This window comes from Sapajus apella, unplaced genomic scaffold (genome assembly GCF_009761245.1).
Source record: "Sapajus apella isolate SASKATOON/1434 unplaced genomic scaffold, GSC_monkey_1.0 scaffold52, whole genome shotgun sequence".
In the NCBI taxonomy this organism is placed as follows: Eukaryota; Metazoa; Chordata; class Mammalia; order Primates; family Cebidae; genus Sapajus; species Sapajus apella.
In genome coordinates this window covers 16508725-16528777 of record NW_022436992.1, presented here as the reverse complement: position 1 = coordinate 16528777, position 20053 = coordinate 16508725, and the positions used below count along the sequence as shown (strand labels likewise).

At 37.8% G+C, this 20053-nt stretch overlaps 1 protein-coding gene across 10 annotated transcripts in view; it reads right to left on the bottom strand.

Annotated features, from left to right (window-relative positions):
• NPHP1 (nephrocystin 1) overlaps positions 1–20053 on the bottom strand; it is a 77002-nt gene that overhangs the window by 10694 nt on the left and 46255 nt on the right. For 8 of the 10 annotated variants that reach the window (XM_032243704.1, XM_032243705.1, XM_032243706.1 and 5 more), the window contains 6 exons: positions 19122–19196; positions 16484–16594; positions 15311–15393; positions 13005–13081; positions 11257–11356; positions 2341–2453 (listed from right to left, as the gene is read on the bottom strand). In XM_032243704.1, coding sequence (XP_032099595.1) covers positions 2341–2453; positions 11257–11356; positions 13005–13081; positions 15311–15393; positions 16484–16594; positions 19122–19196 — 559 coding nt within the window. The remainder of the gene's footprint in view (positions 1–2340; positions 2454–11256; positions 11357–13004; positions 13082–15310; positions 15394–16483; positions 16595–19121; positions 19197–20053) is intronic. The other 2 variants (XM_032243703.1, XM_032243702.1) reach the window with 2 other exon arrangements.

The window sequence follows — 20053 nt, the reverse complement described above, 5'->3', positions numbered from 1 at the left end:
TATTGCAATCGACCCAAAAATATTCAGATGAAAATTATTGTGCCAAATGATTTGTTGATAAAATAGTCTACACGCTTTGACTTCCAGGAGAGCTCAAAGCTGTCCCCTCAACCTTCATCTGCCCCTATACCTACATCCTGGCGAGCTCTTGTACCAAATTAATGGAGCTTTTAGAGTGAGGGCAAGGAGGCAAAATTTTGTTTTTCTGTTTTTCTTCAACTTCTCTTTCTTCCTTATGGCCGTGGCATGGTAAAAGGAATCTTCTTCTTAGAGGTAGCCCTCCTCTTGGGAGACTGAGCGGAAACCAGGAAGCACCAGAGGAAATGAGGCAGAGGGACTGCTGCTCAGGTCTGATTCCAGTCCACCAGTGCTCAGGGAAGGACCCAAACTTGTGTCTGGAGCCAGCAGAGAGTGGTAGGTGAAATGGGAAGAATTAGGAATTGAAGATTCTGGCCATATAACTAAACACGGTGGAGGAGATATTGACATTTCACAATAGATAATGGCACATGAAAAACATGTGCAAAGCAGCACACCAGGAAAGACGTGTCTTAATCTATCTGTGCTGCTGTCGTGGAATACCTGAGGCTGGGTAACTTATAAACAAAAGAAAATTACTTCTCAAAGTTCTGGAGGCTGGGAACTCTAAGATCAAGGTACTGGCATTCAGTGTCTAGTGAGGGCCTTCTTATAACATCCTCCAGAGCGGAGGAACACTGTGTCCTCATGTGGCTGAAGGCAAAAGGGTAAGGGAGACAAATTTCCTAACCAAGCCCTCGTACAAGAGTCTCTAAACCTGTTCATAAGAAAACTGACTGCATGGCCTAATCACCACTCAAAGGCCCCATCTTGCAAAACCATAACATTGGTAACATGAATTTTAAATGGGACACATTTAAACCATAGCAGACACTTTTGAAATGGCAAGGGCAAGGTATTCTATAATCTGGTGTCCTCAGTAGAGAAAAATTCATTCTTTAGATATTATTAGGATATTTCATTCTGATAATTAAATTCAAACAAAGTCACCAATTCTGAGAAAACTTCTTACCTATTGGGAGAACTAACAAGCCTTATCCTCTTTGAGAAGTCATATTACTTATGAAGTCTTTGGAGAGTCATCAAAATGAATTCAAAGGCAATGGTGATTAAAAGGCTTACCTGTTCTCCTCCTTAAGAGTTACAATGATTCCTTGAGAACTTTCTGTGCCTCTCTGCCTTTGAGTTCCACTTCTACCTATCTATCCAGGTGATATGTCCCTGAGAGAGGACTCCTGCCTATGAACATTATCTGTCCACAAATGCTAAGCCTCACTCACTCTGCTCCAACCACACTGGCCTGCCTCAATTTCAAGCCCTTCAACACATGCATGTCTTCTTTCCTTGGATCCTCAGACATGCTGGTCACTCTATCCAGAAAGAATCCTTCCCCATACACTTCCCTCATAGGTCTAATTCATCTCTCACATCTTTTGTTAAACATTACTCACTCAAAGAAGACTTTCCTTGCCCTACACATTAGTCAAGTCTTCCCAGCACATGCTCTTGTTGTGTATTTTCCTTCACAGCACTTATTTCAAAAGGGTGGAAAGGATTATTTATGTAATTATGTGTTTGAGGCCTGGGATGCCTATGCCTGTCTCATTCATCACTAGGTCTAGCATAGTATCTGCCACATAGCAGGGACTCAGTACACATCTGCTTACTGATTTATTCAATGAAAGAAGAGCCAATAAAATTAAACTGTTTTTCTTTTTGGAGGCAATTATTATAACACATGCATTTCTCTTTGTAGTTCAATCATATATGACAACTCATTGATTTTTAAGATTATTTATTAATATTTTATTTGGTAAAAATTTCAAACCTACAAAGAAGTTTCAAGAAGGCAGACAGTACACAGGACACCGTAATACTCTGTATCTGGATTCACTTATTTTAACTAATCTATTTAATATTTACACTTCATGTACTAAGAACCAGCTATGATGGTTGATTTTGGTTTCTTTTCAAAATGATTATGTGCACACCAAACACATGGGAAAAAACAGATTACTCAGAGACATTAAGGGAAAATATGACTATATCTGAGTCTTGGGATCTCAAAACTCCAGAATTTGAAAGGTGAAAATACTATGTTTGAAAGAACTGAATATGTATTTAATTCACAAAGTTCTGCATCCGAAGATGTCCCATAAGTAATGTATAAACAACAATGCTGTTCTAAATATTTTATTCTAAAAGTCACAATCAGAAACAGAAGATACAAGTTGATATAGGTTACCTTTACTCAGAGCAGGAAGCATTACTGCACAAAAGGAAATGGCGAAGCCCACTTACCAGTACTTTGTAAGCTCATCCTGTCTTTCAGGAGCACATCTCCAAGAATTTGTCGATAAAATATCAACAAGTGAATGGAACACATACTTCCAATTAATGTTTCTGGAAGTAGACTATTAAAGAAGAAAAAAATGCATTCATTAGACAATCCAACCTACAATGTTTTTTGATTTATATTACTTTAATAAATGGTCCCAAATTCTGCTTCATTACTGGAACACATGTTTAACAATTTGAAGAAATAATTACACGAAAAGTAAGTCACATTAAATTTCAGATAATTTTTTGTATTTGTTTATGCTTTCAAGTCTCAACTCTGTGTGACCATTTTTGTGCTTCCATTTCAGCATATACACCTATGTTAAATGTCAGATAAAAAAGAGAAACCATCAATTATGTTTTGGATAAAAAAGGACTAGTCAGCTACAAGCTTTAACAAAGGCATGTGGCTGCCACGCCTGATTTGGTGACTGCAGAGGAAATACAAACTCAGGCTGTTCATAATACTGGGTGGAACATGGGAGGGTGTGACAGACCTGGAATAAGTCCTGACTTTGTCACTTCCTAGCTATGTGACTTTAAATTAATTAATCTCCTTGTGCTTTGGTTTCCTTAATTATTGGATACAAATAGTAATACTTGCATTTCAGAAGTTTAAAATGAAGCGTGGGGCAGCCATGGTGACTCACACCTGTAATCCCAAAACTTTGGGAGGCTGAGATGGGTGAATCACTTGAGGTCAGGAGTTCGAGACCAGCTGGGCCAACATGATAAAACCACATTTCTACTGAAAATACAAAAATTAGCCAAGTGTGGTGGTGGGCACCTGTAATCCCAGCTACTCAGAGGCTAAGGCAGAAGAATCCCTTGAGCCTGGGAGATGGACGTTGCAGTGAGCTGAGATCATGCCACTGCACTCCAGCCTGGGTGACAGAGCAAGACTCGGTCTCAAAAAAATGAAACAAAACAAAACAACAACAACAACAAAAATGAAGTAAGTATGGAGTGCTTAATGTAGTGTCTGGTATATAGTAAGGACTAGAAAACAAAAAATAATTCAATATTGACGTTAAGTTGGTATTGGTTTAAACTAGATTGCTATAACTTTAGGATGTTATATGTAATACCAAGTTAAGTTGGTATTAGTTTAAAATATATCGTTAAAACTTCAGGATGTTATATGTAATACCATGGTAACCACAAAGGAAATATCTATAGAATATTTTCAAATGGAAACGAAAAGGGAATCAAAATTTGTCACTATGAAAAATCAAACACAAAGAAAATCAGTGAGGGAGGAAACTAAGAACCAAAAAAAAAAAGGCATAAGAAAAGCAGAAAATAAGTAATAAAATGGCAAAATTAAGTCCTTTTCTATTAGTAATCACTTTAAATCTAAACAAATTAGGGTCCTCAATCAAAAGATATACATTGGCAGAATGCATTAAAAAAATAACATTTAGTTATACGCTATCTATAAGGACTCACTTTAGACTTAGGACACTCATGGGTAGAAAAGACAAGAATACAAAAAAATATATTCCATGTAAATAGCAACCAAAAGAGAATAGGTTTAGCCATACTGATATCAAACAAAATAGACTTCAAGACAAAAAAAGTTACAAGAGACAGAGAAAGATACTGTATAATCATAAAATAGTCCATTCAGAATATGTAACAGTTATAAACATATATGCAACAAACATCAGAGCTCCTAAATATACGAATCAAAGACTGAAAGAATTGAAGGGAGAAATACATAGATCTATAATAATAGAGAAAATTTCAATATCCTACTTTTGATAAGGTATAGAACAACCAAACAAAAGATCAATAACACTGTAGACTAATTGGATCTAGCAGACATATACAAAACACTCTACCCAGCAACAGCAGAATATACATTTTTGAAAGTGCACATGAGATATTCTTCAGGAAAGACTATATGTTGAGTCACAAAATAAGTCTTAATAAATTTAAAAAGATTGAAATCATATAAAGTATCTTTTTTCAATCATAATGAAATGAAATAAGAAATCAAAATCAGAAGAAAAACTGGAAAAACATACAAATATGTGGAAATTAACACATTCAACCAATGGCTCAAAGAAGAAATCTCAGGAGAAACTAGAAAATATCTTGAGAAATGAAAATGAAACCAAAACACGTCAAAACTTGTAAGATACAATGAAAACAGTCCTAGGAGGGAAATTTATAGCTATAAATACTTCATTAAAAAAGAAGGAAGAGCTCAAGTCAACAACCCAACTTTATACCCTAAGGAACTAGAAAAGAAGAACAAAACTAGCAGAAGGAAAAAAATAATAAAGATTAGAGAGGGAAAAAATAAAAAATAGAAAACAACAGAGAAAAATCAATGAAAGCAAGAGTCTGTTCTTCAAAAAGATGAACAAAATTGACAAACCATCAGTGAGAATGACTAAGGAAGAAAGACTCAACTAAAATCAGAAATGAAAGAGCGGATATTACTACTGATTTTATAGAAATAAAAAATGTGTAAGAGAGTACTATAAATAGTTCTATGCCAACAAGTTAGATAGCATAAATGAAATAGCCAAATTTCTAGAAACACAAAACCTATTAAGGCTGAATCATAAAGAAATAGAAAATCTCAATAACAAGTAAGGAGATTGAATCAGTAATCAAAAAAAAAAATCTCCTGATAAAGAAAAGCCCAGCATCAATGGCTTACTGGTGAATTCTAACAAACATTTAAAGAAGAATTAACACCAATTTTCCTCAAATGATTCCAAAAAATTGAAGAGAAGGAAATACTATCAAACTCATTATAAGGTCAGAATTACCCTGGTACCAAAGCCAACAATACTATAAGAGGAAAAAAAAAAAAAAAAAAGCTAAAGCCCAATATCCCTGAATATTGATGCAAAATCCTCAACAAAATGTTAGCAAAGTGAATTCAACAGCACATTAAAAAGCTTATATACCATGACCAAGTCAAATTTATTTGTGGAACACAAGGATGGCTCAACATCCAAAAATCAACCAACATAATGTGCTACATTAACAGAAAACACATTATTTTCTCAATTGATGCTGAAAAACCACAAAATTCAACATCCTTTCATGATAAAAACACTCAACAAACTAGGAATAGAAAGGAACTACTACAACATAATAAAGGCTATACATGAAAAGCCCACAGCTAACATCACATACTCAGTGGTGAAACACTGAAAGTTTTTCCTCTAAGATAAGGAACAAGACAAGGATCCTGTTCCTGCTGCTTTTACTCAACATAATAATGAAAATATTTTTCTAAGAAAGGAGAAATATCTCTGTTTGCAGACAAAATGATGTAGAAATATGTAGAATATATGTAGAAAAAGATTCCATGAAATATTCCATGAAAAAGACTTTCAGAATAAATGACTTTACGAAAGTTTCAGAATACAAAATCAACACGCAAAAATCATTGCATTTCTATACACTAACAATAAACAATTTGAAAAGGAAACTAAGAAAACAATTTACGATAGCATCAAAAAAGTCATAAATTTAAAAATAGAAAAAATTTGAATATTTAGATTTCAAAATAATAATCTGGAAACATGAAAAGTGAGCTCTTTAAGACTCTCACACATGACACATAGTAAATACTGGGAATATATTAAACACAAGATTTAACCCTTCAAAGTACTCAAGAAAATATCTTAGATCATTCTAAACAAATATTTTCTAAATACTATTTTAAGAAATATATAAACTCTGTCATAAAGCATGAAGAAGGACCATATAGAATATCTCAAAAAACCTTACAAATGATATGTTGTCTTCTATCAAAAAGGAAGATGTCTTTTGGCTGAGAAAAACCACCAAAGATTTAAAAAGAGAACTTATTGTTTGTAAATTAATACTTTATCTTAATTTCTAAGATGAGATTTTTAAAAGGGGAAAATTATCACAGAGGTAATATTCAGGCTTCCAGCCTGTTGGAAGAGAACAGAATGAATGTGACCACTGTGATGAGGCAAAAGCAATGGATTCCATGGGTAATTAGTTTCATGGCATTAAATAAGCATCTTTGACCACTCTTTAAACCCTGAATTTCTAGAAACATCCAAAAATACAATACAGGTTCTCTCAGCACAGTTATGTTGATATACAGCATTTGATACACAAAGTCAGAAACTGTCTTTTTCAAATTATCTTTTTCCAACCTGGCTAAGTTCTGATCTTGTACACATTTGACCTACATTTAAAGACCAGACGCAGGGGACCATTTCAGCTGCCTCAGTGCCAACTTTCTCAGGGATCAGGCTGTGACTCCTGGGATCAGGGATCAGGTTGTTCCGGGACCATGGATATATTCATGAGCAGGGGACAGAACCTTAGCTCACAAACAACATGTTCATGCTCTGCCCATTGGTCCATGGTCCCACTGTGCAGTGTTTCGGCTGCATGCCAAATTTAGGGCTCATGATGAAGAACAGCCATTGATTTTGCCAAGGAAAGGGGTAGGGACTTCCTTTCTTCTGTTCAGCCCTCTCCTTTTCTCGTAGACCTGCCTGCTCTGCCTGGCAGGCATTGTTCCACCCAGTGTGGGCACTCCTTTCCTTCTGGCACCTTCCCACAACATGAAGCAATGCTGCTTGCCCTTCATTATTTTTTTTTAGAGAAAGCATCTGATTTTCCCAAACTCAAGATGAATAGAAAGTTCTGGGCTGCTGAAGGTTAGCTGAATTAAGTAAAAATATACTTCAGTAAAAATGAATTCACATGTAGACCAACAAACTCTGGTGGCAGAGTGCAATGAACACAATCAATGGGCATCAAGCAACTAATGTTATTACCTTATTTATTTTAGCAAGAATATAATAAAAGTAAAAGAGAAAAAAAAGATGGAATGCATCAGAAAAGCAAAGGATAATGAATTTATAGCAAATTTACACACACAGACACACACACACAGAGAAACATACGCAACCTACTTCTACAGACCAGGGTTTCTTCATATTCAGAACTCATGCACTGGGAATCTGAAGTCAAATTCAGGACTTTCCCTCCTCAGGGGATTATACACATGCTTTAGATCAAATCACATCAAGTTAAACCTCTTAGGAAAACAGCTCTAAAAGACACATCTTGGTGAAACTGAAGCATCTATTTGCTCTCTTTTTCTTATGTTGACAAGGTCACCATGATCATAACCAACTCCACAAAACAAGACTGCCAATTCCTATGAGCAGGACTCCGGTGCCATTGGTCTACACCAAATAATTCATATTTTCACAGGATTCCTGATATCCAAAAGATACACATGTGTAGCACTGCAGGCTGAATCAGAGGGCAATATAGAGCCAAGCAGCAAGGGCACTGGGTAAAAATGCGCACGAACACAAACTCTAACTAGGTTTTCTGGCCTTGGCCCTGTCTACATTGTCTTATGTCTTTTGGCACAAACAAAGGTGAAGTTTGCATAAACAAAGATGAAGTTTGTAAGCTTTTTTTGTTTTGCATAAACAAAGGTGAAGTTTGTAAAGAAGCAAGGATGAGGATAGAAGCAGGGTATGCCTTTGAAGGGAAGGAGGAGAAGGACTGTTGGTGTCATTACCTGTTTTGTTCTCCCACCCACTGAAGGTAGCAGGTCAGGGGAGGAGAGGATGCTGAAATGGATCAGTCCTGTGTCAGTCTGCATCTCCAGGGTGCAGAGGCTCAGAGAGTGATGTCCAAAAGGGCCCAGGCTGGTGCCTAGCCTCTTACCTTGAACTCACAGCACAGCCCTCCCACTATGGCCCCCAGCCCTGCTGCAAGGCCCAGGGCCTCTGGTCTCACTGTTCCTGACCTGGTTTCTGTTCAAGCCAGCCTGTGTCTGGAGTTGCAAGAGTGGTGTGTCCCAACTCACATTTGAGATTCCCAGGAGTTTATGGTTTGGGGTCATGCAAAGTGGAGAAGCAATTTCAAGCCAGCACTCAAGTCTCTGGAAAAGCACACACCAAAACAAGGCAGAGGGAAGCCAGGGACAGGTGGAGGCTGTGCAGAGGCCCTGAGTATACTTTTACACTAGCAGGGAGAGTTTTGCTTTGAAATTATTTCACAAACAATTTTTGGGTGCCTATTGTGTGCTGTAATGAAACAAATGCCTCGGTCCTGAGGTGTGCAGGACAAGGACACAGGACCTTTAAGAGCTCAGCATATAGATTAGCATTCACTGCTTAAGAAAAAGAGGCTGCCTTGCTAACCTCTGTACCACATGGTCTAATTTGATCTTGAGTTCATACAAAATATCTGAAAACCAGTATTTGGGGGCCAAAGAAACACTATGAAGGGGTGTACTTGAAAGACACGCATGGGAGTGCTTCGGGACTCTTGGAGGCTTATCAACAGGAGTAGTGGGGAGGCCAAAGGCACAGGAAGAATGAGGCCAAACAGGATTTGGCTTTTCTTTCACAAAGACTACTACTGTGCTGCTTTCTTTCTTATCTTGAAAAAATAACAATTTTCCAAGGAAAGACTGGCCAAAAAAGAGAATTTACAGGCTCTATGAACATCCAAAGGGAAAAAGCTAAGAGAGTAAATAATACCCATGAACACATTATTAATGGTTATTGAAAGATTGAACTGTTAACACTATAATTATAAAATAAATTTCAGTAGTAGAGATAAGAACAAGGGATATTTAAGCTAAGACTATGACCTGGAATGAGAAAAAACATTCAGAGGGATATGCTAAGTCTTCCTTTACTTCCTTACTTCTTAATAATCTGTGAGCAATAAGCAGGTCATGGTGGGAGAGTTCAGCTGCAACAGTCTCTGTCCCATGCCATGCTCTTCCTCCCACCTATTGTCTTCTTGTGCCCTCTGTGGAGCTCCTTTCCTACATATCTACCCAATCCTTCAAAGGCAACTTCAAATCTTCATTTTCATCTACACATCTTCATTTGAACAAATTTTATGACATGGCACCATCTACTTGCCTTTATATTTACATTTATCTATATATAAGAAGATTGTAATAGTAAATAATTATAGCTAACACTATTGTGTTAGTTACTATGTGGCACACAATATAAATACTGGCTAAGTGTTTTATATGCTTTCTTTCCATTAAACCTCATTACAGCTTTATGGGGTTGATATTATTATTATGATGTCCATTTTAAATATGTAGACATTACGACCCTGACAGAGATGTCAAATGGCTTGTCTAAGAGGGTACTGAGGGAAAAACTGATAGATTTGAGATTTTATTGGTGTACAAGCTCCCTGAGAAAAATGTAAATTTAAAACACCATGACAAACCACTACTCTCATTTACTAGAAGGGACAAAACAGAAAAACTGATCATATCAAGTGCTATCAAGAATATGGAGTAATTGGAACTCTCATACATCACTAATGAGAGTGCAAAGTGGTACAGTCATTTTGGAAACAATTTGGTAGTTTCTTATAAAGTTAAACTCCATATGACCCGACAATCTCACTCCTAGGCATTTATACCCATGAGAGATGAAGACATATATCCACATGTAGAAAATTTGTACGCAAATGTTCAAAGTAGCTTTATTTTTAATTTCCCAAACAGAGAAACAACCCAAATGCCCATCAATTTGTAAATGAATAAACACATTGTAGTATATCTATCAAATGGAATTCAGATGCTCCTCAACTTATGGTGGGTTATGTCCCCAGAAACCCATCATAAATGGAACATACCATAAGTTGAAAATGCATTTAATATACCTAGCCTTTTTTTTTTTTTGAGTCAGGGTCTCTCTCTGTTGCCCAGGCTAGAGTTCAATGATGTCATCATGGCTCACTGCAGCCTCAACCTCTTGGGCTCAAGCAATCCTCCTACCTAAGCCTCCTAAGTAGCTGGGGCTACAGGTGTGTGTCACCACATCCAGCTAATTTTTTTGGGGGGGGGGTAGAAATGGGGTCTTGCCATGTTGTCCAGGCTGGTCTTGAACTCCTGGCCTGAAGCAATTCTACCACCTTGGCCTCCCAAAGTGCTGCAATTACAGGTGTGAGCCACTACGTCTTGCCTACAACTAGCCTATTGAACATCATAGCTTAGGCCAGCCTACCTTAAACATATTCATAACACATTAACCTACAGATGAGCAAAATCATATAATACAAAGCCTATTTTGTAATAAAGTATAAATATCTCATGTAATTTATTGAATCTGTACTGAAGTATACTGTCTACCGAATGGGTTTTGCTTTTGCAACATGGTAAAATTGAAAAATCTTGAGTAAGTCAGGGACTGTTTGTACTATTCGGAACAAAAAGGAACAAACTACTGACACAAGCAATGGCAGGGGTAAGTCCCAACTGCACTATGCTAAGTGAAAGAAGCCAGACTCAAAAGGCTCCCTACTGTTACGATTCCATTTGTATGACATTCTGGACAAAGCAAAACTGCTGGGAAGGAAAAACAGGTGTGACTGCCTGAGGCTGGGGCTAGGGAGCTGACTACAAAGGGGCATGAGGTAACCTTTTAAAGTGAGGGAAATACTCTTTATCTTGACTGTAGTGGTAATCACATGACGGTGTACATTTGTCAAAATGCAAAGAACTATAAACTAAAAAGAGTACATTTTATTGCATGTAAATTATATCTCAATAAGCTTGATATTAAAAAAAAGTTCCCTGAGGGTAGAATCACGTATTGGTAAGCCCCATTCAGTCAAGTCTTCTATTTACTAGTCAGCTCAAATGACAGATTTGTTAGAAGAGCTAACTAGTAATTAGAAGAGTAAGCTAATTTCAGCTTTATTACCCATTTCCCTAGCTACCTTTGGCAGAAGAATTAAAGAGAACAAAAATATTATAACAAAAGATGACCAAATAGGAGGAGAAGCCAAAAGCAGAGATGGTCTCCACGTGCTGAATGATCCCAAGTTCACTGGACAGTAAAAGCAGGTACCAACCTTAGGACATTTCTTGATCTTCTGTTCAAAGATCTCAGTTTTACTAGAAGTTGCGGCTGCCTTCTCATTGCCATCATCTGGTAGAAAACACTGCCGTGTGCTTTTAAGAAAAATCAAAACTAAGTCACAAAACTTTAAATAATTGAGACAATGAGTATAATAAAACAAATATTTCATGAAAATATACCAACCAGTAGTACTGAATTACATGAAAGGCAAGAGTCACCCACATACCCTAAACGAGCTGACAGACCTCCCTAAGGGCACAGGGTTGTTTGCTAAATCTAATGAGTTACAGCATTATTGCTGCCAGATTACAAAGGAAAACAGCATGTCTGACTCCAGGTAGAACCAACTGCATCCCACACCCTGAACTCCTTTCTGTTCCAAGAAGGCAGGACTGGCATTGTGGGGCAGCAGAGGTGGTGTGTGTCCAGAATCACCAAACAAATGGGGTGGCTGAGGAGTGGAAATAGAATTCCAAATCTGTCAGGCTCTGAGCCCCATAAGGCAATGACTATATCTGTCCTGCTCTTCATTCTCCCATTTTCTAGCCCAGTGCCTGGTTAATGAACATAGTAAAAGATGCTTAGTATTTCTAGAGGGCAATTTGGCATGCACATTACTGTTTCAAAGGCCTGCATCCTTTGACCTAGCAATAGGCACCCTCTGTATTAGCCTATTCTACTACTTATGTACTGAGGAAGGTGACCCTTAATGCTCTTCAGACTTCTGCACTGCATCTCAAAAGGAGAAGCTAGAAGTCAGCCAGAAGGGGGACTGGTTGGTGCTGCCTGCCAGGGTAAAAATAAGACCGCTACTGATTACCACAATCTCTCCTATAGATCGCAGGCACGGTATGGAGGAATCTTTCCGGAAGGCATTGTTTTTACCTAAACAAGATCAAACCCCCATATAAGCCACATACCCCACGCCTATTCCATGAACCAAGGCCCTTTCACATGTAACACAAAACCCTTTTAAGTATAATTTCTAGAGTTGTGAGCCTTTATAAGGACAGAGATTTTTCTTTGTTAGACCACCTTGGCTATTAGGCAGCTATGCTGCCTTGCTGCCGGCTGAAATAAATCATCCCTTCCTTCCTAGCTCAGTGTCGGAGAGGTCTGTTTCTCGCTGCGGTTCCTGCTTTAGTATCAGTCACAAGTATCAGTTCAGTGGTCAATGAAAAGGAACTAATGCAGGGTCCTCATTCTTCATGATTTCTTACATTAGATAACACACATTAGAGTCTCATATGTGTTACCAAGAAAATAAGTACTTAAAAATGATTAAAATTTTACTATCAAATGACAGATTTTCAAAAGTGTGAATCCAAGTGAAAAATGCTATGCTTATTAGAGTGTAGCTACCTCTCAGTTGTATCTTCTATTTGTTGAATGTTTTTTTTCTTTCTTTTTTGATATGGAGTCCTGCCCTGTCACCCAGGCTGGAGTACAGTGGGGCAATCTTGGCTCACTGCAACCTCTGCCTCACAGGCTCAAGTGATTCTCCTGCCTCAGCCTCCTGAGTAGCTGGGACTACAGGCACATACCACCACACCCAGCTAATTTTTGTATTTTCAGTGGAGATGGGCTTTCACCGTATTGGTCAGGCTGGTATTGAACTCCTGACCTCCTGATCCACCCCGCCTCAGCCTCCCAAAGTGCTGGGATTACAGGCATGAGCCACTGTGCCTGGACTACTTGTTTAATCTTTAAGGAAAGGAAGACAACACACGGGAACCATACCTCTTCTGGATACTGAAGGGTCCACATCAACACCTTTTTCATAAGGAGTACCACCATTCAAGAAGAGCTCATAAGTTCTATAAAAGAATAACATTAGATGACAGATACATGCTGTGGCCATTTAGAAAACACTGGAATCAGTACTTAAATATTCTTTAGCACAAATACACTCATAGACATTTCATTTATGGCTCATTGGTAAGTGAAAATAATAATTGTTGAACCCTCCATGAGGTACCACCTGGGCAAATAAACAGTCTTTCTTTCCTAATTATAAGCTGCAGAAAATACATTTTTTCCATGAAAATGAGAAAAATTATCTTTCCTAACTGTACCTTGTAGAAAATACATTTTTTCTTGAAAATGAGAAAAATTAATTCAAGTCATTAAAGTGTTTCAGACTTTAATGACTTATGTTAATGACAAGTGATTGTTTTTTAATGTATTTTTCAAATGTGTTGAATCATTATTTGAAATACGACCATTAGGAACTTATATTATTTTTAAAATATAAAATGTAGATTGTTTTAAAAAGTTTGAATGGCAGAGAAATGATAAGCAAAAAGTGAAAAATTCCTCCCCATGCCTTCTTCCCTAGTTTGATTAATCTCCTGCCCTAACTTTTCTATGCAAATGCAAACAAATATATAAACATGGTAAATTTCAAAACTAACACATGCTTCAAAACTAACATACTACATGCTTTTCTTCTGAAGTCACATACTAAGTATAGAAAGAAGAAAGTAAAAGAGCCCTTTAATTGCACTGCACCACCTCAGTTCTGTTCCTCAGAGGCAACTTCTGGGAACAGATTACCTAGACCCACCCACAGAGGCTAATAAATAGTTTTGCTTTGTTTGTTTTTCCTTTTTTGAGACAGAGTCACCCTGTCACCCAGGCTAGAGTGCAATGGCATGAAAACTGCTAACTGCAGCTTCGACCTCTAGGATTCAACCAATCCTCCCAGCTCAGCCTCTGGAGTAGCTGGGATTACAGGCATGTGCCATCATGCTTGGCTAATTTTTTTTTATTTTTGTAGAGATGGCATCTCACCATGTTGCCCAGGCTAGTCTCGAACTCCTGGGCTCAGGTGATCCTCCCGCCAAGGCCTCCCAAAGTGCTAAAATTACAGGAATTGTGAGCCACCTAACCTGGCCCACAAATAGTTTTTAATGAACAAAAGTACGGTCACAGTATTCAAAATATCCTGTAACTTTTTCCATATACTAATACAAAGAAAATGTGTTTGTATTAATACACAGAGTTCTACCTCATTTAAAAAAATAGCTGTGACTTCACTTTCAGAAAGATGGAATGGATATACTATTCCTTATTTCTTCCACTAAGCACAGCTAAAAACCCTGAGCATATTAAAAGACAAAAACAAAAAGCAAAAAACAATCACAAGAAACCTGGCACCCAGGGTAATGCAGTGTCCCTCCCCACCCACTGGGATGATATCAAAGGACTTGTAGACTCAGGACCTCTACGTCTGCCCAGTGGCAAGGAGGCCATGTAAGGAGCATTATCTAAATTAATCCTCACAAGCCTTTGGAGTAAGAATTATTACAATCCTCCAGATTAAAAATAGGTGAAATTCAGACATGGAGATGTTAAGAAATCTACCTACAATTACATGGGTAGAGCTGGGACTGCAGCCCAGAATTGTATAATCCAAATTTGGGATCTTAATCACCATCCTACTGCCTGCCTATTTGTGTCCCTTCTTGAATTTCTTATTTATATCCTAGATTTAGATCTTTCTTTTCCTCCATGTTAAAATTTGAATTATATTTTTCTTATTAATTTTTGAGAGCTCTTTTTATATTAGGGATAATGATCTTCTAGCTCTTCTATATATATTGCAATATTTACTTCCAGTCTGCCTTTTGATTTTAAAGTTTAAATCATTTATCATGGTTGCCGCTATGATTTCAATGTCCCACCTACAGAAGGAGGGTAGAGACTCACAGAGTACCTCAGGACTCTGGACTTAGCTTTCCCACTCTTTGAAGACAACTAGACTCTGTTTTCAGCATGGTGAAATGTGTTAAAACCATAGGAAATTACTGAAAGAATATTCTCAGCAGACAGCTAGTGCAAATATCTTTTAAAATACCTCTTCTCTAGGGGTCATTTCTTCCTCCTTAGGATGAGAATGTGCATGCTAAACAACACTAAAATCAACATAAAAAGCCCTTCCAAAAGTTATTGGCATGCTCACAAAACAAACTTGAGGTATCTAGAGTCTAAAAAATGAATTTCTACAGAAGTATTCATTTGTTAGGAATATATACCCCACTTACTTTGATGGAATAGGAACTCCACTGGCATCAAAAAGTTTAAGAAACACCCAGCCACAACTTAACTCTCCTCTTTCACCAGTTGACTAGGAAATAAGACAAGTATATGAAACTTAATGTCTGAACTAGTCAAATTTATAAGCACATACCAAGAACTTTTAAAGGAAAAAAATTAGTATTCGCCTTTAGAACTAAAGGGTTCTTCACAAGAAAATAAAATGAAACATAGTAGAGTTCCATTTTGCCTGCAGGTCAGATATTAAAGGTAGTATATCAAGAGGCAATCATATTTTCTCAAAATTGTTCTAGAAAATCCCTTAAACCAATGATGTGGCAACTGTTGCCACTGTCTCTTGACTGATGTAAGCATTCTGTGGAGTGATATCAAATCACATCAGTACTACATAGGATTATGAACCTTAATTTCACTGACGGGCATAATGCAGATATTAATAATTCACGAGGCTTTCTGCTTAGAATTTTACCTCCATGTCAATTGCTAGAGGCCCCCAAGGCTTGCTTGGGGTCCTGCTCCTTTCCCCAGTCCAACCCCATCCACAATACATATGGATGAATTTGCTTTAAACAAATGAATGGACAGTGTAATACCATTAATATAACATCTCTGGAAGGCTCTCTGGGTTACCATGAGGTCAAGTATATATACTACATCTCTCAAGCTATTATTAGTATGTGGAAACATTTAATAGTAGCACAGAGCCCCACCCACTGGTTCAATCGTTTCTGTGACTTAGGTAACTGAAATTTCTAGTGTTTGCTTTATAAAAATCGCTACTCTGCCAAGTACCTTAATTAGAAACCCCAGTTACAAGGCTAAATGTATTCTTCCCCTGGAGGCCAGAGGTGAACCATGATGCTGGGATGCCAGTAAGCATCTTTTAGTACTTTCTGCAAAGTCCCATCCTTTTTGAATTTTTATTCTTCAAAATCACTGGAGTTCACTCAAGCTATAAATGTGAATAAATATTCTTTTATTGTAAATGCTATGAAAAAAATCAGCACATACAAAATTAGAATCACTGGCATTCTCATTCCTCAAGGGATTATAATTCTATTATACATAAAGACCTCAAGAATTTACTTGTCAATAGACACATTTTTTAACCTTCCCTTTTAACTGATACATTAGAAAGCCTTATCTTTTAATGGACACACATTGCGAATATAAGAAATTCCAAGTTCAAATAATATTCCAAGATCTGGAGACACAGAATTGGACCTGATAAAGCAATCACCATCAAGCAAACATGGCAAGATGCGAGTAACCTGAAATAATAAAGAAATTAAAGTTATTGATAAAAATAAAAAAAGGGAAGGGGTTTCATATGGTCTGAATAAATGTCCCCATCAAATTTCATGTTGAATTATAATCCCCAGTGTTGAAGTTGAGGCCTGGTGGGAGCTGTCTGGGTCATGGGGGCAGATCCCTCATAGTTTGGTGCTGTCCTCACCATAGTGAGTTCGTTTTCAGGAGATCAGTTTTTTCAAAAATGTGGCCAGGCGCAACGGCTCACACTTGTAATCGCCGCACATTGAGAGGCTGAGGCAGGCAGATCACTTGAGGTAGGAAGTTCGAGACCAGCCTGGACAACATGGTGAAACCCTGTCTCTACTAAAAATAAAAAAATTAGCAGGGCACGATGGTGGGCGCCTGTAATCCCAGCTATTTGGGAGGTTGAGGCAGGAGAATCGCTTGAACCCAGGAGGTGGAGGTCGCAGTGAGCTGATATCATATCATGCCACTGCACTCCAGCTTGGGCAACAGAGTAAGACTGTTTAAAAAAAAAAAAAATAGTAAGTGTGTGGCGCCTCCTTCCTCCTTCTTGCTCCTGCTCTGCCATGTGAGATGCCTGCTCCCCCTTCACCTTCTGCCATGATTAGAAGTCTCCTGAGGCCTTCCTAGAAACTGATCAGATGCCTGTGCCATGTTTCCTGTACAGTCTGCAGAACCATGAGCCAACTAAACTTTTCTTTATAAATTAACCAGTCTCGGGTATTTCTTTATCGCAAGAATGGATACCATCTCAGGTATTTCTTTATCACAAGAACAGGGTTTCAGCCCTATTTGTTAGTAAATAGTTTATGCATTTGCATTATAATAAAGGCCTTTTAAGAAAAACACAAAGCAGATGGGCTGAATTAATCTATGCCAATGACTATAAATTTTAAAAATTTAATTTATCTTTTAAAGGGAAAATACCTTTACCTTCACTTATTCTTTGCTTAGAGGCTAACATGAAACAAGTACTATACCTAGGTCTCCACAGGTGTTACAAATAATAGTTTATATACATTATAAGATATTTATATTAACCACTGTTCTTTGTAAACAGAACAAAAATTAAAGACTTAATACACATATTTGCTCAACTTTCCTGATGTGTGCCTTGTGAATTTTCATTTATCTTCCTTTTTGCTCATTCAATTCCCTCTTCCTAGACAACCATACCCCTCCCTTCTTGCCTGTAAAATCTACCCATCCTTCAAGGTCTAGTTTCTCTTTTATAAAACTTTCCCTGAGCCAAAGGACTAGAATTCACTTTACCTTCCTATGTGCTTCCAAAGCACTTAGAGTGCCAAAACCATTACAATCTACCTGAGGGGTAGTTAACAACAGTACTCGCCCCACAGGACTACTCTGATTAAGTAAGATAATGTACATAAGAGCCTGGCACAGGGCCTAGCACACAATTAGGGTTCCATAAATAGACAATATTGTTATTCTTTATGTGTGTATTTTCCCCTACTAACTTTGCTGGAATAGGAACTCCACTGGCATGAAAAAGTTTCCACATGCCTAGAAAAAAATGCTTGCATGTAACAGATGTCTACTTTCATTCAGCAGAATAATACATACTCCCAAAAGTTTATCTTTCTACCCCAGGAAAAACATAAAAAAATTCTACCCTAAACACTTCACATACAGAGTCGCAATAACAGAACTGTGAAGTACTGTGCGAAAAGGGAAGTTGTGCCTCTCACTCGAGGAAGGCGGCTAAGAAGATCAAGCTGGAATTTTAGGAGGTGTACTCTTGACAAGTGTGGACGGACACAGCACACGATTGAAGTGGCTGGCTTCATCCACAGCCTGAGCCCTCTCATTGAACCTCCATCTTGCCTTAAGATCTTCTGATACAGTAAGAGGAAAGGTAATTAAGGGTTTTTAGGATGCAGTTATATAAGGGAGTTAGCTGTGGGAGGGAAGTAAATACTAAAGTAATGAGACCTTGGAGGTAGACAAAAGTAACATAAAATAAAATATAGACAATTGATATTATAAAAACAATATGAAGATATCTTTGTCCTCTCTAGCATCTATGTAATGCTGACTCAGTGGTGTGAACCCTCAAAACGCTATTCCAGTCTTGACAGTACGTGGGTGTAATGTAGCAGTTCCCTAGGCGTCACCCCTGACTTTATCTGAAGAAAATACAGTTTTTATTAGCATAGTTGGAAGATTTCATCTTTGAAAATCACCTCACTTCCTAAATGTAATCTTTATGTTTTCATTTTTATCAAATAAGAATTTTCTAAAAATGAACCCTGAAATTCACTGAATGGGATGATTCACAGGAATTACAACACTGGTGAGTCAGAGACTTAAGTAATTTTTATCAATGTCCTGAAATAACACCAAAGAATCTAAAGATTTATATCTATCCCCACATACTCTGTGCTATTTATATAAATATAAATATGTTCAACTTTGACAGTCTTACATTATAAATTAACTGCTTAACATTTAATAGGTAAAAGAAATTCACTCATTCCACTTATTCAGCAGATTACTTACCTGGGGAGAAAAGGTCCATGTTTTGGGCTTTTTAGATTGCCATGTGGCTCTGACTGTATGAATGTTGCTCAGAACCTGAAATGAGATTTTTTACCTTTTGAAATCATGTAAAAAGCTCTTTGAAACATCACACTTTCCTGTCCCAAAGAGTTAACAGTGGCTATACTGAGTGAGGAAGATGGGGAAAAGACTACTTTCATGTTTTACTTCATGCAATTCTGTAATGTTTTTCTTTTTATATCAGGTATGACATAATGAATTCAGAGTTGGACCCTTATGCTAGTAACAAATTATATTAAGTGAATTCCTTAATATCTGAGATAGGTTTCCCAGGAAAGTAACTAAAATTTTAGATAAAAATGGCCTTTTTTAATTTGTTTTTTTGAGTTAAGAGTCTCACTCTGTCGCCCAGGCTGGAGTTCAGTAGCACAACTCAGCTCACTGCAACCTCTGCCTCCCAGGTTCAAGCGATTCTCCTGCCTTAGCCTCCCAAGTAGCTGGGATTACAGGCACCCGCCACCACACCCAGCTAATTTTTGTATTTTTAGAAAAGACGGGGTTTCACCATGTTGGCCAGGCTGGTCTTGAACTCCTGACCTCAGGTGACCTGCCCACCTTGGCCTTTCAAAGTGCTGGGATTACAAGCATGAGCCACTGCGCCCAGCAAAAATAAAAATGGCCTTTTAAAAGATGTGACCTGGTTTAGCACAGTAGCTCACGCCTGTAATCCCAGCACTTTGACAGGCTGAGGCAGGCGGATCACTTTAAGTTGGGAGTTTGAGACCAGCATGGCCAACATGGCAAAACCCTGTCTCTACTAAAAATACAAAAATTAGCTGGGTGTGGTGGTATGCACCTGTAATTCCAGCTATTCGAGAGGCTGAGGCAGGAGAATCACTGGAACCTGGGAGGCGGAGGTTGCAGTGAGCTGG